This window comes from Triticum urartu, chromosome 7 (assembly GCF_003073215.2).
Source record: "Triticum urartu cultivar G1812 chromosome 7, Tu2.1, whole genome shotgun sequence".
Classification (NCBI taxonomy): Eukaryota; Viridiplantae; Streptophyta; class Magnoliopsida; order Poales; family Poaceae; genus Triticum; species Triticum urartu.
The window spans coordinates 433871892-433894806 of record NC_053028.1 but is presented as its reverse complement, the minus strand read 5'-3'; the positions used below and the strand labels follow the sequence as shown (position 1 = coordinate 433894806).

General features: G+C 48.2%; 2 protein-coding genes across 2 annotated transcripts in view; both read right to left on the bottom strand.

The window, feature by feature from the left end:
- Nucleotides 1–21486, bottom strand: part of LOC125525860 (UDP-glycosyltransferase 85A3-like) — a 37064-nt gene extending 15578 nt beyond the window's left edge. The window contains exon 1 of the mRNA XM_048690866.1: nucleotides 20917–21486. Coding sequence (XP_048546823.1) covers nucleotides 20917–21409 — 493 coding nt within the window. The 5' untranslated portion in view covers nucleotides 21410–21486. The remainder of the gene's footprint in view (nucleotides 1–20916) is intronic.
- Nucleotides 21487–21954: 468 nt separating this feature from the next.
- On the bottom strand, nucleotides 21955–22527 carry LOC125518457 (ethylene-responsive transcription factor RAP2-3-like). The gene has a single exon (XM_048683291.1). The coding sequence runs from the start codon at nucleotides 22525–22527 to the stop codon at nucleotides 21955–21957; it is 573 nt and encodes a 190-aa protein (XP_048539248.1).
- Nucleotides 22528–22915: the final 388 nt, after the last annotated feature.

Genomic DNA, 22915 nt, shown 5'->3' with positions numbered 1-22915 from the left:
CAAGGCAACCAGACTAATAATGCTTTATCACTCTCACTTAGCCATAGAATTCTATAATTTTAAATTTTGGCAAAGCCCCTGGTATTCGGAAGGCCGAATTCGGGGCGCGATACACGCCTGTAAGCCGGACAGGGACGGCCCCTCGCCCTAAGCGGCATAAGTCTTTAGGGACTCGAAAAACCTCGCCGAACAGCGACCAGTCTCTCACCTTATCATGACAGTCAGTTTTAGCTTTCTCTACTGAGGTGCTCAGCCCGGCAGAACCGGGGCACAATCGCAGTAGTTCTCCTAGCGCTACCTTAGCCGATAGAGCGGAACGTAAGGTACCAAAACATAGGAGCCGGGCAAACCCCAACATTTGACCAAAGACATGATTCGGAGCTGATGCATATAATGCTATAAGTTCGGGGTGCCGCACTTGTGAAAGTGTTCGGACTTTTCACACCGCATTGTGGGGTACGTAAGCCCCTGGTGTATTGGCCGTACCAGAGTGTATGGTTGCAAGACGTCATTAATGAACACACACACACACACACACACACACACACATATATATATATATATATATATAACAAGAATGCAATAATAGTCGTAATGTCATGCATTGTTTATTGAAAAATTGTGTTAAAGCAGGGTGATACAGATAGTGCGATAAGCAAAGAGTAGGACTATGTCCCTTCCAAGGGCAAGCTGAGGAATGATATGAAATCGAATATTTCTGTAACATCCCAAAATTCTAAATTTTGGAATGTTATAAACACATAGATAGATTGATTGATTGTTTGATTGATTGTGTGAATTGAGTGAAATTCGAATTCTTTTTGAAAGTTAAATGAGAGGGAATAAAAGGACTTTCCCAAACTTTCATATTGGTTTTCTGATCTTCGTGAATTCAAATTCTTTTCAACACAAAACCCCGGAGAGAAGATGACATGACTTCTTCCATTTATTTAAATGACAAGGGGTGTTGAAAATATTTGAATTTCATTTGAAAATATTTCCAATTCAGAAACTTTAAGCAACTCAATGATTTTCACGAGAGAAGATAAAATGACTTCTTCAAATTATGAAATATGAGTTGGGAGTTTTAAAGAATTAAATTCAAAGTTCTTTTGAATTTATTTATTTCAAATTGGAATACATTAGACCATCATGCATATCTTTTCTTGCATTTTGGTCGATCCTAGAAATTTCACGCAACTCAAGGACCTCCGAAGAGAGTTGGAGATTTCGTTATTTTCATATTTGAGTTTTCTCAAATTTTGAAAAGAGGGTCATTTGATTTATTTATTTCATCTTTAATTATTTTTCCGACATCAAAAATATAAGAGAGGGAATAATATGACTTTCCCAAAATATAGGAAAAATGAAGATTTAATAAATAGATCAAATTTTGTTTTCCGGTGTTTATTCGCATTTTATTTGGATAGGGAAAAATGCGCGTTTTTGAAAATTTTGTTTTAGGCCCGGAGAAAAGTTCATTTTGTTCGGCTTATTTTTAGGAATCGGGGAAAATTTACTTTATTAGTTTTGGAGTCCGGTAGATTTTGTTTTTCTGTATTTTTCCGAGCGCGGATCTATTTAAAAAAAAACTGCAGCGCCTTGGGCCAAAGGCCCAAGCCACCAGCCGGCCGAGGCCACGGCCATCGCTAGCGCCCCAGCCTCCCCGTGCGCAGGCGCCAGGCGCCAGGGAGCCGCCGCCTCTTTCTTTTAGGAAATTCTAGTAGGACTTTTGTCCTACTTCCGTTTATTTTTCTAGATCTTTCCTACTCCTATTCTTATTTCTTGCCCCCTACCTTAAGTTTTGTCTTCCCTCACCCATATAAATACTCAAGCACCCCTCTAAACACATCAAATCAAAGCCGCAACAAGCAGCAGCACGCAGCTCCACCCCGCGCCCTGCGTCACCGCCGCCCCGCGCCTAAGCTGCCTCACCACCACCGCGCCGCGCCGCACCTTGCCCACCGCCGCCGCCGCACCACCACCTCACCATCACCCCGCCTCGCCCGCCGCCTCACCCGCGCCGCCGCCCTTGTGCCCTAGCGCCGCTGCCGCCCTTGTGCCCTAGCGCCGCCGCCGCACCTTGCTCACCCGCCGCCGCGTCCCTCAACCGCGCCACCCCTCACCCGCCACCGCGTCCCTCAACCGCGCCACGCCGCCTCGCCCGCCGCCTCACCCGCGCCGCCGCCCTTGTGAATCGCCGCCGCGCCCAACGCCGCCATACACCGCCGCCGCCGCCATGCGTCACCGCACCGCCGCCGCCCTGCGTCAACGCCGCCGTCGCCGCCGTTCGCCGGAGGTACCGCGCCACGTCTCTTCTTTCCCTCGGTTCGGTTTTCTTATAAACCGTTCCGATTCTTTTCTTCTCTACCAATTTGTTTTCTCTCCGATTCTTCGCTAAACCGTTCCGGTTTTCTAGATCGGTTTTTCGTTTCGATCTCTTTTTCTCCGAAACCCTAGATCGGATTCGTTTTCTTTTCCGATTTAGTTGCCTTTGGACCGTTCGCCGGACCGTTCGTCCTAACGAACGTGATCACCGGATTCTTCTAGGTTAAAGAACGTCCGTTCGTATAACCGTTCTTCTTTTTTTTCTCGTCGGATTTATTCCGCGATCGCGATCTCAGATCCGATCTTCGTTCTAGTTTTTCTTCGCGCTCGTTTATCGGAATCAGGTGATTCAAGCGCCTGGAGTTTCATCTCGAAACCGCCGTTCCGTCTAATCAACTTGAACAAGTTTTTGCCCCAGTAAAATTTGACCTAGTTTCAACTTGCTAGAACCGAGTTGTTTTTCCGCCGTTTTCCGTCGTTTGTTCGGTTCTTTCTTTCTTTGCAACCGGAGTTCTTAATTTGAACTATCTGGTTCGTTCTCTCGTTCGAGTTTTACTTGTGCATTAGATGAGTACTTATTGTGTGGTTACTATTGTTTTCTTACGATAGATTGACCGGAGTGTGACGAGTAGATCTATCAAGAGTTTTGAGTGCGCATCATCTTCATCAACATTGCAGGCAAGTTCACACTTTGATCATACCTTTTCTACAACCCATGTTTTATTGAATTAGATCAATCCTCACACATTGCATGATTAGGATCTAATAAATTGTGGGATGGGAAGTAGATGAGGTAGTACCTATTACCTGTATTATTATGAAACCTTTGGGAGTTACTTCTACGTTTACTTATTATGCCATGCTATGCTAGTAGACGTGGATTGGATGAGTGATATCCATGACAGATGTGAGATTGATAATTTTAATGGTTTATCTAAGGTGGCAACCTAACACACATCTGGGTGGATTGAGGCACCTGATGTCTATCAGGACTTTCCTGTTTTTTTTGGACCGCCACCCAGGCTCAAAGGGATCATAAGATCTTTCATGCTAGAAACTTCCGTGTGCAGCCACATGCTACTATGGGCTCTGGCATAGTTGACTAAGTTGTGCGAACTCTTACGGGGTGGACTAGCAGATGTAGGGGTTGTAGGTGGTACGGTCTACCCCACATGTAAGGTGCTAGCACTTCTGAAAGACTGTGTCTCGGTCATCCGTCTTCTCAAACACCATGTAGTGCGAGAAAACAAACGGAGGCGATCGAGTCTTGTGGGGAAACGTGCGCAAACCTCTGCAGAGTAACAAACTAATCATGATTAGCTGTGTCCCCAGTTATGGACAACTTGAGTATCTAGTACTTGAATATCATTGTGAATCTCATCACGTTACTCCTAATTAATGTTGTTGGGTTTTAATTATTTTTAATTGGGATTGAGAATGCTGTCAACCATTCTCGATGTTTCACAACCACCATGATAGTTAATTAAAATTTATTCCTTTGCAGTAGGGAAAAATTGGCTTTACGCAAAAACCTTATAACCATAGAGCTTTTCCACCAGCCAAATATGCATATAGTGATAGCCATTGTTCATTATTCTCTATGGTGTGAATTTGCCAGTACATTCAATGTACTGACCCGTTTCGGGCTGCAACGTCTTATGTTGCAGGTTTCTTACGACGAGTAAGTGATACGTTAGGGTTACGGTTTCTACACTCAACTTTGCCGTTGGTGTTGATGGGAAACCACAACCTTGTTGCTTCCGCTATATGGTTTGAGGTAATAGTATTTACGTTACTTTATACATGTGATTTACCTCTGTTATAAATCCTTCGAGTACTGTGTGTGTCAGCATACTGATCCAAGGATGACACATAAGCCCAGAGACTTGATCCATTCGGGTCGGGTCGCTACAAGATGGTATCAGAGCACATGTTGACTGTAGGACGTGACCCTAGAAACTGGCAAGCCCATAGCAAAGATTTTTTCTCTACAACTTTCCCTTTCAAAAAGACCTTTTACCTCTCTTCTCTTCTGAGCTTATTCAAAAATTCCCTTTAGTGAGACCATACCCCTTTCCCCTTTTGACCATTCGAAGATTCGACGGATGAGACCACTCCAAGAAGTACAAGATATCGGACAACTGAGACCACTATGGAATGAAGGAGATTTTACCATACATTATGATAATGGAAACTACAACGGTTGAAGACCGAAGACAAGTAGAATTTGAAGGCTCCGAAGAATCCCCAGATTTGTATGACCTAGGAAGGCTACCCTTATGGAACTTGGAAGACTATGGAAGTTGTCAATACCCGAGATCAAGGTGTATTGGAGAAAGTTCAAAATATGGAGAGTTGAGAACTCAAAGTTTTGTCAAGAAAACCCTAAGGCAGGGGATATCAACTATGGAAGATAGCTCATGGCAATGACAAGGGCAGAAACACGGTTATCCGTGATGTTATCACCCGCTAATGCTATTGTCACCGTGCTGAGTTAAGGATGCATTTCTTCAGAATGGATTTGATGGAAGAAGGCTGATGGAGCACCTAATAGTAAGATGAAGTTTTAACCTTAGCCGGTGTAACACCAGGGTCTGGAGTAGTACATCAAGAAGTTTAAGGTGGAGCTACAAGAAGCCGTATTTTGACAAGGAGCATTTCGTGAAGAACCCAGGAACCAAAAGCTGAAAGTAGCCAATCTGGAGGAGCTACAACCTCGAGATACCGGAGATTTATCAGGAACGGAAGGATAGTATGACCATGGCTCATGCCAAGGATGTTGAAACCCAGAAGTTTGAAATGCATCTCCAGAATATTCAAGGATGTCATGAGAGACTTCGCGTCAACAGAGTTGATCTGGCAAAAGGACTTGAGAAAGATCAAGCACGACCGAAAGAAGCCATTGGAGGCATGAACAAGGCTTGAAGAGTTTGGAGACGTTGAAGATTTATTGACCTTTAGAAGACCAAACCCCTGTTATATACCTACGTTAGATGCGACGATTGTGAGCTATCACTTGTTTGATGTTTTTCGACAGCCACAACAAAAATCTGTCTTTTCAAAACTGTTGTTTGCATTTTGTGTATCCCTCTCTCTTGATCTCTCTTATCTCACCCCAAAACCCATGGACCCAATAGAGGATAAATGAAGATGAGCTTATATTTTCTGGACCGATGAGTCAATTGGAGACGGACCGATGGATTCAGAACATGGAGGATCATATGGAGAACAACCCTATAGTCAGAAAGGATATGGCCCAGCATGCTCTTCAATGCTTTGAAAGAGGTGCTGCTACTTGGTGGAGGATGTACCAAACCATCAATGGATGGCAAAGAGTAACCACTTGGAAAGAATTTAAGTTGACTCTGCCAAAGTCTCGGCTTGTTTCCCAGAAGTTGAAGACCTATGGAAAGGATATGAAGAAACATTGTGCATGCAAGATTTGTGGAGAAATCGGACACACCCATAAATAACACGAGGATGAATGCCCTAATTGTGAAGGAAGTCACCCAGCTGAAGAATGCCCAACTAGGCAGATCACTTGTTTCTTGTGTGAAGGGACTACCCACTACCCTGCACAGTGTCACATTTACCCCTTGGTACAACGAACCATCCAGCAGAAGAACGAAGTAATGAAAGAAGCCCTCATGGAAATTTTAAAGGAACCCGTGATGAAGGAAGATGTGGAAGACACACGTAAAGAGGACCCGAGTAAACCCTGCACTAAATCTTGCTATTCATGTGGGGAAGAAGGACACATCTCCCAGAATTGTATGAATGGGAATCTAGTAGAATTCCCGACAGAGGAAGTAGAATATGACCCACAGGAAATAGAAGCCATGATTGGAATGGAAAGGTCCAGGAAGAGAAACCGATTGGAGCCCAGGAGGAACCTGAGTCATATCATCTGTTACAGATGCAAGGAGTCAGGGCACTACCTCAGCAATTGCCCACAAAGGAAGCCAAGGACCCAAGTAGGCTATATAATCACAAGGAAACCTCGAAACTTGCCCGAAGTAATATGTTTCCGTTGTAATGGAGCAGTGCACTTTGCCAGAGGTTGTCCGAAGGAGAAGGAGACTTGTGATAAATAGTTGAGTTTGCAACAAAAGAAATGGAGTAGTAGAAGTGAGAACATTTTTATTTTATATTGAGGTATTGAGTTGAGACATGTAATGGAGAAACGAGAGATTGTAATCATTTGAGAAGGAATAAAGTAGCATCGTTGGTACTGATATGGATTTTATGAGTTGCTACTCTATGAAGGAGGATTTTGACCATTTTTGAGGATAAGAGAAATATGGTCTATGGAAGATTTGTGCATTTTAAGGGTGGTAGTACCTTGTAAGAACCTTTGACCCCCAGAAAGGATAAAGATACTCCACTGCGTGGATTTTGGACAAAATGAATACGAGTTTTGTCTCGATATGTATGATGCCCCAAGAGTATGTGGGATGAAGTTGGAGACCGACAGTGGTTTGGACCAACTGTGATCAAGGAGTCAAAAGAGAATGTTAAGTTTATTCAAAATCGACTGAAGGTAGCTCAGTCCAGGCAGAAGAGTTGTGCAGACTCAAAACTCAAGGCGATAGTCTATGATATTGGAGATAGAGCATGTCTTCATGTGTTCCCTCTGCGAGGAGTTAAACGGATTGGAGTTAAGGGACAGTTAGCCCCGAGATTTGTAGGACCATACCGAGTTTTGGAGCGTATGGAGAAGTGGCCAACAAGTTGGAGTCACCCGAAGGACTGTCAGGAGTTCAAGATGTGTTTCACGTTTCCCAGTTGAAGAAGTGCCATGCAGAGATGGCCAATATTCCCCTGTAAGGACGCTTGACCGCGGAAAGGATAATGATGTTCCACGAAGTGGAATATGGACTTCATAAGTATAAGTTTTATCTCGGTATGCGGAATAATCCATGAGGATGAAGAGATGAATTACTATTGGATATAAAGGAGGTATGATGTTGGAAATATGGATCAATGGAAACTCCTTGATGAGTCTGAGTAACCAAGACTTAGTTTGGTGCCAATAGAAGGAAGGAAGACAGTACAATTGGATGGATTTAAGTATGCTAGGAAGCTGGAAGTTGGATGTTGGAATAATGAACAGTTGCCCGATGATAAGTTCAAGGACTATAAGTGATGAGATGGGCCATAACCCACAGGCCCAGGACCTGCGAAGAAGCAAGCACATTCTTGCTGAAGGAAAAACCCTGGAAGAAGTTACGATTTTATCGACAGACGATCTTATAGGAGTTACGCAAAACCTGAGAGTTGTGAAGGAACGATAGTTGTATGTCTGGCTTGCAGAATCAATGGATTATCCGAACTTGGTTCGTCGACAAGAGAAATTCTGCAATGCTTGTGAGGATGACCGAGTGTTAGAATGCGAGATTCGCTAAACTGTATACATGGTAATGATTTGGGTGCGGGATGGATTGATCACCATACCGACTTACTCTTATTATTCGCCTTGCTATATGGGATGGTAAATCTGAGTGGCTTGCCTATAGTAGAGAGACGACGATATTAAACCTTGTTAAACCTTAGAATGGTATAAGAATTTTTCCCTTGTACATGGCAGCTTTTTGCCAACCGTAGGTTATACGGTGAGGATCAACCCAGACCCATTTCCTGCAGGAGAAACCACAAATTGTTGACCACCATGAGATATCGATAGTTGTTTAGTTTTGGCGCCAGACCCGTCAGCTAAGAAGACCCAATCTCGGAAGAACCTTACCTAGATGAAGGATAGAAAAATTGTGGTAAAGGTTATGCCACTACCTGAAGAGCTCAGAGAAGAAATTTTCTCGAGGATTTGAGAAGACCGACGCTGTCAAGAATATGGATGAAGTATATGAGTTTTGATGGAACAGTAATGATGTTTCTAAGGGTGGTAGCACCCCAGACCCCGGAGACGATTGATGGATTTTTTTGGAGACCCCCAAACCCTAACCTATTTCTTGCTAGCCTCTCCGAATCTCGAGGACGAGATTCCTTTTAAGGGTGGTAGGTTTGTAACATCCCAAAATTCTAAATTTTGGAATGTTATAAACACATAGATAGATTGATTGATTGTTTGATTGATTGCGTGAATTGAGTGAAATTCGAATTCTTTTTGAAAGTTAAATGAGAGGGAATAAAAGGACTTTCCCAAACTTTCATATTGGTTTTCTGATCTTCGTGAATTCAAATTCTTTTCAACACAAAACCCCGGAGAGAAGATGACATGACTTCTTCCATTTATTTAAATGACAAGGGGTGTTGAAAATATTTGAATTTCATTTGAAAATATTTCCAATTCAGAAACTTTAAGCAACTCAATGATTTTCACGAGAGAAGATAAAATGACTTCTTCAAATTATGAAATATGAGTTGGGAGTTTCAAAGAATTAAATTCAAAGTTCTTTTAAATTTATTTTTTTTTCAAATTGGAATACATTAGACCGTCAAGCATATCTTTTTCTTGCATTTTGGTCGATCCTAGAAATTTCACGCAACTCAAGGACCTCCGGAAAGAGTTGGAGATTTCGTTATTTTCATATTTGAGTTTTCTCAAATTTTGAAAAGAGGGTCATTTGATTTATTTATTTCATCTTCAATTATTTTTCCGACGTCAAAAATATAAGAGAGGGAATAATATGACTTTCCCAAAATATAGGAAAAATGAAGATTTAATAAATAGATCAAATTTTGTTTTTCGGTGTTTATTCGCATTTTATTTGGATAGGGAAAAATGCGCGTTTTTGAAAATTTTATTTTAGGCCCGGAGAAAAGTTCATTTTGTTCGGCTCATTTTTAGGAGTGGGGGAAAATTTACTTTATTAGTTTTGGAGTCCGATAGATTTTGTTTTTCTGTGTTTTTCCGAGCGCGGATCTGTTTAAAAAAAAACTGCAGCGCCTTGGGCCAAAGGCCCAAGCCACCAGCCGGCCGAGGCCAAGGCCATCGCTAGCGCCCCAACCTCCCCGTGCGCAGGCGCCAGGCGCCAGGGAGCCGCCGCCTCTTTCTTTTAGGAAATCCTAGTAGGACTTTTGTCCTACTTCCGTTTATTTTTCTAGATCTTTCCTATTCCTATTCTTATTCCTTGCCCCCTACTTTAAGTTTTGTCTCCCCTCACCCATATAAATACTCAAGCACCCCCCTCTAAACACATCAAATCAAAGCCGCAACAAGCAGCAACACGCAGCTCCACCCCGCGCCCTGCGTCACCGCCGCCCCGCGCCTAAGCCGCCTCACCATCACCGCGCCGCGCCGCACCTTGCCCACCGCCGCCGCCGCACCACCACCTCACCATCACCCCGCCTCGCCCGCCGCCTCACCCGCGCCGCCGCCCTTGTGCCCTAGCGCCGCCCGCCGCCGCACCTTGCCCTCACCGCCGCCGCCCTGCGTCCGCCGCCGCCGCGCCTACACCGCCGCCGCCACCCCTCACCCGCCGCCGCGCCCCTCAACCGCGCCACGCCGCCTCGCCCGCCGCCTCACCCGCGCCGCCGCCCTTGTGCATCGCCGCCGCGCCCAACGCCGCCATACACCGCCGCCGCCGCCATGCGTCACCGCGCCGCCGCCGCCCTGCGTCAACGCCGCCGTCGCCGCCGTTCGCCGGAGGTACCGCGCCGCGTCTCTTCTTTCCCTCGGTTCGGTTTCTTATAAACCGTTCCGATTCTTTTCTTCTCTACCGATTCGTTTTCTCTCCGATTCTTCCTAAACCGTTCCGGTTTTCTAGATCGGTTTTTCGTTTCGGTTTTCTTCTCCGAAACCCTAGATCGGATTCGTTTTCTTTTCCGATTTAGTTGCCTTTGGACCGTTCGCCGGACCGTTCGTCCTAACGAACGTGATCACCGGATTCTTCTAGGTTAACGAACGTCCGTTCGTATAACCGTTCTTCTTTTTCTTCTCGTCGGATTTATTCCGCGATCGCGATCTCAGATCCGATCTTCGTTCTAGTTTATCTTCTCGCTCGTTTATCGGAATCAGGTGATTCAAGCGCCTGGAGTTTTCGTCTCGAAACCGCCGTTCCGTCTAATCAACTTGAACAAGTTTTTGCGCTAGTAAAATTTGACCTAGTTTCAACTTGCTAGAACCGAGTTGTTTTTTCCGCCGTTTTCCGTCGTTTGTTCGGTTCTTTCTTTCTTTGCAACCGGAGTTCTTAAGTTGAACTATCTGGTTCGTTCTCTTGTTCGAGTTTTACTTGTGCATTAGATGAGTACTTATTGTGTGGTTACTATTGTTTTCTTACGATAGATTGACCGGAGTGTGACGAGTAGATCTATCAAGAGTTTTGAGTGCGAATCATCTTCATCAACATTGCAGGCAAGTTCACACTTTGATCATACCTTTTCTACAACCCATGTTTTATTGCATTAGATCAATCCTCACACATTGCATGATTAGGATCTAATTAAATTGTGGGATGGGAAGTAGATGAGGTAGTACCTATTACCTGTATTATTATGAAACCTTTGGGAGTTACTTCTACGTTTGCTTATTATGCCATGCTATGCTAGTAGACGTGGATTGGGTGAGTGATATCCATGACAGATGTGAGATTGATAATTTTAATGGTTTATCTAAGGTGGCAACCTAACACACATCTGGGTGGATTGAGGCACCTGATGTCTATCAGGACTTGCCTGTTTTTTTTGGACCGCCACCCAGGCTCAAAGGGATCATAAGATCTTTCATGCTAGAAACTTCCGTGTGCAGCCACATGCTACTATGGGCTCTGGCATAGTTGACTAAGTTGTGCGAACTCTTACGGGGTGGACTAGCAGATGTAGGGGTTGTAGGTGGTACGGTCTACCCCACATGTAAGGTGCTAGCGCTTCTGAAAGACTGTCTCGGTCATCCGTCTTCTCAAACACCATGTAGTGCGAGAAACCAAACGGAGGCGATCGAGTCTTGTGGGGAAACGTGCGCAAACCTCTGCAGAGTAACAAACTAATCATGATTAGCCGTGTCCCCGGTTATGGACAACTTGAGTATCTAGTACTTGAATATCATTGTGAATCTCATCACGTTACTCCTAATTAATGTTGTTGGGTTTTAATTATTTTTAATTGGGATTGAGAATGCTGTCAACCATTCTCGATGTTTCACAACCACCATGATAGTTAATTAAAATTTATTCCTTTGCAGTAGGGAAAAATTGGCTTTACGCAAAAACCTTATAACCATAGAGCTTTTCCACCAGCCAAATATGCATATAGTGATAGCCATTGTTCATTATTCTCTATGGTGTGAATTTGCCAGTACATTCAATGTACTGACCCGTTTCGGGCTGCAACGTCTTATGTTGCAGGTTTCTTACGACGAGTAAGTGATACGTTAGGGTTACGGTTTCTACACTCAACTTTGCCGTTGGTGTTGATGGGAAACCACAACCTTGTTGCTTCCGCTATATGGTTTGAGGTAATAGTATTTACGTTACTTTATACATGTGATTTACCTCTGTTATAAATCCTTCGAGTACTGTGTGTGTCAGCATACTGATCCAGGGATGACACATAAGCACAGAGACTTGATCCATTCGGGTCGGGTCGCTACAATTTCGCTCATTACTGTAATCAACCTGGGAATTCCGTGGTATAACGTAGCTATCTGCCTCCTTGGTTGCTGTATCATGTGTTCGGCAATAGTGCTGCTGGACAGTGTCTCCAGAGATTAAGGTCCTGAAAGAAAAAAGAAAAATAACCAAACGGGAAGCCCCTAGTGTGGTTTAGGCCCCATTTTGGGGCGTGCCGCAGTTGTGCCCCCCTCCCCACCTGTGTCCATGGTATTTTTAATGCGTAATTATGTACGCGCGGCACGAATATCGCCGTTGTGCTGGGATTGGGGTGGCCGCCGTATTGCTACGCGAGCTCAGATCGCGCCGGGCGGCCTATTTGCCGATTGCCCCGAGCGCGCTTGAAGGTGTCCGGGCTTTGAGACGCCGAACTGGTTGATTGCCTTGAGAGGCTGCTTTGCGCTTCTGCTGCGAGGGCCGCGGTGTGCTCCTCTGTTCGGAGAGAGCGCTCTGTGTTTCCATTGACTATGATAACTCCGTGAGGTCCTGACATCTTGAGCTTGAGGTATGCATAATGTGGTACCGCATTGAATCTAGCAAATGCGGTTCGCCCGAGCAGCGCGTGATAACCACTGCGGAACGGGACTATATCGAAGATTAACTCTTCGCTTCGGAAGTTATCCGGGGATCCGAAGACCACTTCCAGTGTAATTGAGCCTGTGCAATGGGCCTCTACGCCTGGAATGACGCCCTTAAAGGTCGTTTTTGTGGGTTTGATCCTTGAGGGGTCTATACCCATTTTGCGCACTGTGTCCTGATAAAGCAGGTTCAGGCTGTTGCCGCCGTCCATAAGGACTCGAGTGAGGTGAAATCCGTTGATGATTGGGTATAGGACCAGTGCGGCGAATCCGCCATGACGGATAGTAGTGGGGTGGTCCCTGCGATCGAAGGTGATCGGACAGGAGGACCAAGGGTTGAACTTTGGGGCGACTGGCTCCAACGCATATACGTCCCTAAGCGCACGCTTCCGCTCCCTCTTGGGGATGTGGGTTGTGTATATCATGTTCACCGTCCGCACTTGCGGGGGAAACCTCTTCTGTCCTCCAGTGTGCGACTGCCGGGGCTCCTCCTCGTCATCGCTATGCGGCCCCTTGTCCTTATTTTCGGCAATTAACTTGCCGGCCTGCTTGAACACCCAACAATCCCTGTTGGTGTGATTGGCTGGCTTGTCTGGGGTGCCGTGTATTTGACACGAGCGATCGAGTATACGGTCCAAGATGGATGGACCCGGCGTACTTTGTTGGAATGGCTTTTTCCGCTAACCAGGTTTAGAGCCTTTGAATCCGACATTGACTGCCGTATCCTCAGTATTTTCGCTGTTAATGCGGCGCTTATGCTTGTTGCGATGTGACCTGCTATTGCCGTCCTTGGTATCTGAGGTACCATGGTTCTTTGATATGTTATTACTGCGAGCCAGCCAGCTGTCTTCTCCCGCACAAAAGCGGGTCATGAGCGTCGTGAGAGCTGCCATAGATTTCGGCTTTTCCTGACCAAGGTGCCGGGCTAGCCACTCGTCTCGGATGTTGTGCTTGAAAGCCGCTAAGGCCTCCGCATCCGGATAGTCGACGATTTGATTTTTCTTTGTAAGGAACCGAGTCCAGAATTGCCTGGCCGACTCTTCTGGCTGCTGAATTATGTGGCTTAAATCATCGGCGTCTGGTGGTCGCACATAAGTGCCCTGAAAGTTGTCGAGGAATGTGGCTTCCAGATCTTCCCAACAGCTAATGGAGTCCGCTGGCAAGTTGTTAAGCCAATGCCGCGCTAGTCCTTTGAGCTTTAGTGGGAGGTATTTGATGGCGTGTAAGTCATCGCCGCGGGCCATGTGGATGTGGAGGAGGAAATCCTCAATCCATACTGCGGGATCTGTTGTGCCATCGTATGATTCAATATTTACAGGTTTGAAACCTTCTGGGAATTGATGTTCCATTACTTCGTCTGTGAAGCATAAGGGGTATGCGGCGCCTCTGTATTAGGCTATATCGCGACACAGCTCGAATGGGTCTTGCCCGCTGTGTTCGGCCCGACCGGATTTGCTTTTACTGTATCCAGCGTGATGTTTGTCGTCTCGCAGAGTGGTGCGCCCTCGTGATCCGTAGATCGATCTTGAATGCTTTGCCTTGTCCTCCAATATGTCTCGCAGGTCTGGCGTATCTCCCCATGCCTTTTTATTTGAATGGCGTTGGGGTGGAGGCTGAGCTTTTGGCTGGAATGCCTCTCTATCGCGGCCACAAGGTGGCCGATCAGCCGTATCATACGCTTCTTCCTCCAGTCGGGGTAGTAACCTGCGCCTTGGGTAACTCTTGGAAGGACGCTCGAGTTTATATTCCTCAGCCGCGAGGACTTCAGTCCATTTGTCAGCTAGCAGATCTTGATCAGCTTGAAGCTGCTGCTGCTTTTTCTTCAGGCTATTTGCCGTGGCCATAAGCCGGCGCTTGAAGCGCTATTGTTCGACGGGATCCTCTGGTACGGCGAATTCATCGTCGCTGAGGCTTGCCTCATCTTTGGAGGGGGGCATGTGATCATCCTCCTCCTCTTTGTCTGCCGCTCTCTCAGGAGAGCTGGCTCCTTCGTCCTCCTGCTCTAAATCTTGCTGGAGGGGATTGTTGTTGTCTTCAGCACTATCCGGAGTGTTATTATCTCCTGTGCCGGTATCACCACTTTTGCTTTGGCGAGGCTTAGAGCGGCGCCGCTGACGTCGGCGCTTGGGTTGCTTCTTGGAGGGGTCATCCCTCTGCGATCTCGTCGCCATTGCCTTCGTTGGGTGTATCCACCATGTATATGTCATATGACGAGGTGGCTTTCCAGTGCCCTATAGGTGCTGGTTCATGTTCGTCTCCTACATCGTCGTCCATACCGTCGATGTCTTCAGAGTCGAAGTCGAGCATGTCGGTTAAATCATCGACAGTGGCTACGAAGTGGGTGGTGGGTGGGCGTAGAATTTCTTCGTCGTCCGCATCCCAATCCCGTTGGCCATAATCCGGCTAGGGCTCTCCTGACAAAGAGAGAGACCTTAGTGAATTCAGAATGTCGCCGAAGGGCGAGCGCTGAAAGATATCCGCGGCGGTGAATTCCATGACCGGCGCCCAATCGGATTCGATTGGCAGGGGCGCGGATGGTTCGGAGTCAGAAAAAGAGTCCGGCACCTTGGAGTCACGGGCTGTGCGGAGGATTATGCTGGTGTTTGGCTCGATCGTCGTCGAGACTGCAGCCCCTGAGGCGGTGTCTAGCCACCCGTCCTTGATTGGCACAGTTGGCTCCGAGCTAAGGGTCGGAGCTGATGCGGGCGCGGCCTCTGGGGTACTGTTCGGTGGCAGAGCTAGGTCATACCCATCACGACAGTGCGACGCACCCTGCTGTGGCTCGAATCCGTCGAAGATCAAGTCTCCGCGGATGTCGGTCGTGTAGTTCAAACTTCCAAATCTGACCTGATGGCCAGGGGCGTAGCTTTCAATCTGCTCCAGATGGCCAAGCGAATTAGCCCGTAGTGCAAAGCAGCCGAATACGAAGATCTGTCCAGGGAGAAAAGACTCACCCTGGACCGCATCGCTATCGATGATAGTAGGAGCCATCAAGCCTAACGGCGACGACACAGAGGAACTCTCAATGAAAGCACCAATGTCGGTGTAAAAACCGGCGGATCTCGGGTAGGGGGTCTCAAACTGTGCGTCTAGGCCGGATGGTAACAGGAGGCAGGGGACACGATGTTTTACCCAGGTTCGGGCCCTCTTGATGGAGATAAAACCCTACGTCCGGCTTGATTAATATTGATGATATGAGTAGTACAAGAGTAGATCTACCACGAGATCAGAGAGGTTAAACCCTAGAAGCTAGCCTATGATATGATTGTATGTTATGATTGTTGTCCTACGGACTAAAACCCTCCGGTTTATATAGACACCGGAGAGGGTTAGGGTTACACAAGGTCGGTTACAAAGGAGGAGATATCCATATCCGTATTGCCTAGCTTGCCTTCCACGCCAAGTAGAGTCCCATCCGGACACGAGACGAAGTCTTCAATCTTGTATCTTCATAGTCTAACAGTCTGGCCATTGGAGGTAGTCCGGCTGTCCGAAGACCCCCTAATCCAGGACTCCCTCAGGCTGCCTTCCGTAATCATCGTTATAAAGCCATATATATGCATCAATTTGACTTATGATTTTGGCCAAGCTGGGTTGTCTGGCTCTTGTGCTTACCCCTATGTTCCCGATTGTTTGGCTAGGCGGTAAAGGGAGCACCTCTGTGATTGTTACTACCTCAGAATGGGTGAAGCCGAAAGCTAGCGATCTTAAAGGATATAATTGGTCGGCAACGACGGAAGTGAAAATTTTGGTTCATTAATACCATAGAGTTCGGGAACTTTCCCCAAACTGAATCCTCAATATTTTCCTCCCACATGGATCAGAGGTGAGGTTTCATGATCATGATCATCATGACAACCCAAAGAAAGGAACCGATAGCGGGATTATTTTCTTTGAAAGATGTTTCATATCTCTCTACATACCTTTGTTTATAAAACCGTATGGCCGGATTGCCTTGTTTTCCGTAAATCTTTGCCCTTATAACGGCTTTATAAAGTAGGAAACACTCCTCGGCTACTGGCCGAAGAGGTTGAAGCCGATGGTCGGTCAACAAGGTTTTTGTACAATGCGGATCCGAGCATTAATGATGTAGAGTACTTGGATACATAGAATCATTACACATAATTTGTGATTTTACTCCGGATATCGATCCTTAATTCGGCCACCCGTGCCCGCATTAAGGCTCGGGGGCTACTGGGCTTCGAGCTTATAATTTACTAATATTAAAGGGGCACAACGATCCCCTGATATGGTGTTGCCATCCGACCAGTGTCTCGGGGGCTACTGCATTGCCTATTCAATGCAGAAAATTCAAAGGGCTCAGTGTTCGACTTGACCGAACTATGGGCAAACGCGTCTTCGGACAACAATAGGCATCATCTGGGACCTATCCGGCATCAAGCTAATATATTACGGTGACTTCTCAAAACCCTCTCTCAAGGGCCCGTTCGCTGATCACTATCTCCTCTAATGCGCATCTCGGGTTTTAGGCCGACACACACCTTGAGGGCTACTGGCTATATACATCTCATCAGTAAATAAATTTCACAACTCGAAAGTAATCCGACATAAAGCTCGGATGCAAGTGACTAAATCCATATAGGATGTTTCCGGCATAAAGCTCGGCCGCGAGCGGCTGGCTCCATAGAGAACTTTTCAGCGTTAAGCTCGGATAAATTGCTTCAAACTTTTTCAAACATGAGTTACTATGTGCCACCTTAGTTGCAGTCCGGCGTTGGAGCTCGGCTACAGTCCGGCAATGGAGCTTGGATACAGTCCGACGTTGGAGTTCGGCTGCAAGAGGATACCTCACATGCAGTCCGGCATTGCAGCTCAGACGCAAGAGGACATTGCTGCCCGGAAACAACTTCAAACCCGAGGTGTGGCATAACAATAACAACGCATTGATGAAGGCTGAAAACTTAAAAGGGGCTCCTTGGATACCCAACGTGTATACTCTTCGGATTCACTTCGGCGATCCTCAAGATCGAAGATGAGAAGATTTCTTGAACCCGTTTTCAAGACCGACGACCGAAGATAAACTGGTAAATCCTGTGTCCATGTTACCATCGCTCCAAGACGCCTAGCTTAGGACCCCTACTACGAGATAAGCCAGATATAGAACCGACAGTTCGATCGTGAAGACGTTCAACTACATCAACCGTGTTAACATAACGCTTCCGCTTTCAGTCTATGAGGGTACGTGGACACACTCTCCCTGTCTCGTTGCTATGCATCTCCTAGATAGATCTTGCGTGATCGTAGGATTTTTTTGAAATTGCATGCTATGTTCCCCAACAGGGGCGCTGGGGCAATCATTTTTGACGCGAAAAAACGGCGGGCCCGCCGAGTCAGCGACCCGACCCCTGCGCCTCGTCGTCCTCATCATCTCGGTTTCTCACGGGGAAGCAATGCCAAGGCTGCCGCCGGTCAGCCTTCCATTGATTCCTCACGGGCGGCGCGGCGCGGCGACACACCACCTCCCGCCACGCGTACACAGGACGCCCACACCCCCCGGCCGCTATATAAGCAGCGCCTTCCCTCGCCTATGGCCGCACCCCGCCCACAGCCGCCGAGCTCTCTCTCTCCCCGTGCGCCGCCGCCGCCGACGTTCCTCCCCTCTCTCCCCGTGCCCAGCCGCGACGATGGGCGAGAGGTTCCCCGGCGATGGGGCAGCGGCCAATGGCTTCGGCCGCCACTCATTACACGAGTGGGAAGCCTACCTGCTGTTCGAGGCCAACGGCCCGACGCCTCCCGACATGCACACGCCGGGGCGGTGAAAGCTCAGCGCCGGTGGTGTCCCCATTCCCCCGCTGCCCGACGTCACCGCGCGCGCCGACTACTTCGCCGACGAGGTTGACCGCGTGCGGGCGTCGCTGACGGAGGAGCAGCGGGCCCTCCTGCAGTACGCCGCCGGCAACCACGAGGCATAGGCGGCGTACTTCCAGCGTCGACAGGCGGAGCGGCTGGCCTCCACCAACGGGGCGCCGGTGGTGCGGGGGACCAAGAACAGCAAGGGTCGCCGCCTGTGGTGGGGCGCCCCCGGCCGCACTCTCCACGCCATACTCCAGCACCTCGAGGGCGGCAACGAGCCGCTGTTGACGTACCCTGCCACCCCGGTCCCTCGCCGGAGCGGCGGCCAATGGATACCGAGGAGGGCCGACTCCTCTTCTTCCTCCTCCCGCTCCTCCTCCCACTCATCTGGGTCGTCGGCGTTGTTCGGCGTCAAGGCCGAGCTCGCGGAGACGCCGCTCAGCCGGCGCACCCGCAACACCGACATCGTCATCAACAAGGTCGGGCGCGCCTCCTCCTCGACTCCTCCCCGCTTCGCCAAGCCGAAGACGTAGCGGGGGCTCGCTGGGTGAAGATGGAGCCAGGGCTTGCCGGCGTGAAGACGGAGTCAGGGCTTGACGACGCGGCGGCCATGAAGTGGGCACGTGAAGACTGAGCATGGACGAAGTTGGAGCACCAGCACCGCGCCTTTGAGCAGTTCGTCGCTCGGCGCCGCGGCCGCGACGAGGGAGGCGTCGTCGTCCTCGACAACGATAGCGACGACGATGCGCCGCCACCGGTCCGCTAGGGCGACCCCGGGCAGGGGTCCAGCAGGGGCGGCCGCCTGAAGGAGGAGAAGGACGACGAGGACAACGAAAGCGGTGCTGACGGCGGCGACTTCGCCTCTCTCAGTGTGTTATTCGACTTGTAGTCGCGGTCTCTTAAGTATTTTATTTATGTGAAAAACTATATCAGTTCGCCGAAGTAATGTACTGTTTCACCGAATATTTGTCCCGTTCGCCGAATTTTAGTCAAATAAATGTTAAAAAAATTTAAAACAGGCGCCTGGGGCTGACCCTGGGGACGTCGGTTGGGAACGCGATCACCCCCAGACCGAATTTAGCGCCGGTTCGGCCCCAGACGGCGATTTCCCGAGTTGCCTGGGGGCCAACGGCTGGAGATGCTCTAATTGGGGACGGATGTAGTACTAGATAAAGAGATCAGCGGATCTCGGGGCTCATATATAGTTACAAGTAAAGTATACCCTAGATCATAACATCAAGTTAAGCGCTTAATTAAGCTGATCTTGCAATACTTTGACTTTTATAGCTTGTGAGAGAATCTCACTTACACATGCATATGCACCTTGAGCGAGATGATTGATCTATTTTAATGGGAGGTCTTGATGAGTCAGAACGACCCTTCCGATGTGCATTGATCACAATGACAAAATGTTTTTTTTGCGCACCCCTATAAGAATAGACTCCTAAGACTAGTCATAATGGTGAGTAACATACAGTAATAACATACACATATCCCTAGACTATGTTACTACCTACATAGTGGATAGTAACATAAGGCTGATCATAGTGGGAGTAACTTAGCAAATAACATAGCGCATTTCAAGACAGGTTTACTTATGTGGCATAGAGTTAATAAGGAGAGAGGTGTTTGGAGTAACATAATATGTTACTGTAACATAACGCAACCCAAAGCAAAATGAGTCTATGATGTAATAAATGCATCATCTATGATACTACTTGTATATTATTTTGCACTATGAAGGTAGTAACAAAGACTAGTGTCATATGCATGACACTAGTCTAAGTTACTCCCCACTATGACTAGCCTAAGTGTTGTGTCATGCAAAGCTTCATTTATTAGGTTGTAGACGCATATTGCATTGGGACATGTGATGTTACAGTAACTAGCTAAGTTATTCAAACTACCTCTCTCTTCATTAACTCATTGCCACATAAGCAGATTTGCCGAGTTGGACTCGATATTAGAAATTACTCCCACTGTGGCTAGTCTAATCACGGGTTGGTTCACTGGTTCGCAAAGCGTCAATTAAAAAAGTAACAATATAACAGTGATAAAAGCATGCAACATGGCTATAAGATAACAATTTAGATAAATCATATGACAGATTAATTATCTCTTCTATGTATTTATTGTCAATTGGATTAGAAATGCATTCTCAGTTATATAGCTTAGCTATGGTAATCCTCATGCAGAAGCGATTTTGAAGTATTTTTTAGACCGTAGGACTTTCATAAGAATTTTGGTAGGTGTAATTCAAATGTTCCCCACTAACACCTATTTTGATCATAGATTTGGCGATTGAGTTGCCACTCAATAGGGAGGAGTTTGGCCGAAAATGCTAAATGGAGGACGAGTTTCATGAAGCTCTTTATTTTTAAAAATCCACCTCTGTAAACTTTTGTAATATGTTTTAGATGACTTTTATAATACGTTTACACAGCAGAAGTAAAAAAAAATTCAAACACATATGTATAGTACATGTGTGTAAATTTTGAAGATGTAAAGATGAACAATACATGCACTGTAAAAATCACACACGTTCTAGTGATTGAGTATAGCATATGATTCGATTAATGGCATCACATTTTTGTGAAATACTAACATGGTTAATAATTTGGCTCTGGTATTACCTTTGAGTGGCAAATAGCCTCTTTCCTTTAGCTCCCGGAGCCGCATGTGACCCATCAACGATGCGGCGCTACCTCCCCAGAGCACCATGCTGGCCACGCCCAGCTCCCGCGCCACGTCCAGCGCGAAGCTCATCAGCGCCGTTGGCACCACGCACGTCACCGGTGGCACGCCCGCCCTGCCATTGACACGCAGGATGAGCTCCCTCAGCGGTCCCGCGCACCGGTGGCTCGTGGCGGCAGACAGGACGAGGTCATAGTCCCCGGCGTCCCGGTCAGCCTCCACAAGCCCGTCCGGGATCGCCTCGAACTGGAACCCCTCGCTGCCACGCACGGCAGCGGCGCCCTCCGTGGTCTCCATGACGCGGTGGTTGTGCTCGGTGTTGACGAAGGTGATGTAGACGCCGTGGCGGTGCAGCAGCTTGGCCAGCTGCAGCGCCGGGTTGATGTTGCCGGAGCCCGGGAACGGCACCACCACGGCGTGCGGCCTCGCCATTAGTTCTTTCGTCCGGCCGTGTGCGCGCGCGTACGATGCGTGTATGGAGCTGTGCCAATGTATGTATGCTAACTGGTTTGCTCTGTAAGTACTCCACTAGCACAAGCTCCGGAGTTAATTAATAACAAGCTTAGCTGTAGATGCCCTAATTAGATCGGACTTTCATGTGTAGACTCGATCGGATCGAGGTCTAACTAGCTCGTAAGCAGGCGGTTAACGTTAGAGCATCTCCAACGTCCAACGCGCAGCGCATTAAAAATCAGTTTGCAGCGCATCGATCCCCTACTTTGACGCGGCGGGGAGCGCTGGCTCCAGCGGCCGCGATAAATTTAGCGTGCGCATAGCTCCAGCAGGAGCGCTAAAATGCAGCGCGCTCTCTCGCACAAACACTCTGGACTACGATGTATATGCATAGATATAGATATATAAAAGGTTAGATAGATAAAAACGATACATAGATATTTCACAATGCGTACATAGTTCATAGTATAGATAGATAAAAGAACTACGGTGCAACTACATAATAAAAACGGTGCAACTAGAACCTACTTCGAGTCGTCCTCATCATCATCTTCGCTGGTGTTGTCCGAGATAACGAGCCACACGTCATCCCAATGATCATCGTCTGACGAGAAGGACGACTTCCCACCGGCGTTAACGAGATTGCACTGCGATATGGCCAGTGCCTTCCGCCGATGCCTGTCCGCCCGCTCCGTGCCGCGCCTTGCCGTCCTCTCCGCCCAGAAGGCGTTCTCGTCGGCGACGTCCTCCGGGTGGCGCTGACGCCACTCCGCCATGGCTCGCTCGTCCTCCTCGACGATGAGGAGGCGGCGCTGCCGCCGACGGTGTTCCTCTTGGTCCTGATTTGTTATAAGACGAGGCGGAGGGGCGACGGCTTGCGCCTGCTCGCGCGTGTAGACGTCGTGGAAGTTCATCTGCGCACGAGGCCTCTCTAGGCGCCACGCCGCCGCGTCGTACGCGCCGGCGGCCTCGTGCGCGGTCTCGAACGTGCCGAGGCCGAGGCGGACGTCGCCGGACCGGATCTCAACGTAGTAGGCGCCGGAGGGGCGCTCGCGGACGCCTCGGTAGCGCGAAGATCCCCGGCGGCGCGGCGGCATGGTGGCATGGTGGTGGCGCGTTGGTGGCAGGGTGCTGAAGCGGCGAGAAAGCAGAGGAAGCAGCGAGAAAGCGGGGAAGAGCGCGCGTGGCACTATGGATAGTCGTGTGGCGAGCGTCGCAATTTATAGGCGCGCCGGAAGCGGTGCGCCAAATCTAGCGCGCGACCGCCAACTTTCTCCCCCACGCGCTAGTTTCCCGTCTCGACTGGAGCGCACGAAAACTTTCCGCGCACGCTAAATGGGCAGTTTACCGCGCACGTTCTTTAGCGTGGCTGTTGGAGGTGCTCTTAGAGACTATTCCTAGTCCAAGATCCAGCCAAGTCTTCCTTTTGTTCTGTCGATGGTGAAATTGGTTACTTCTTGGTGTCGATCGATCGATCCAAGTCAT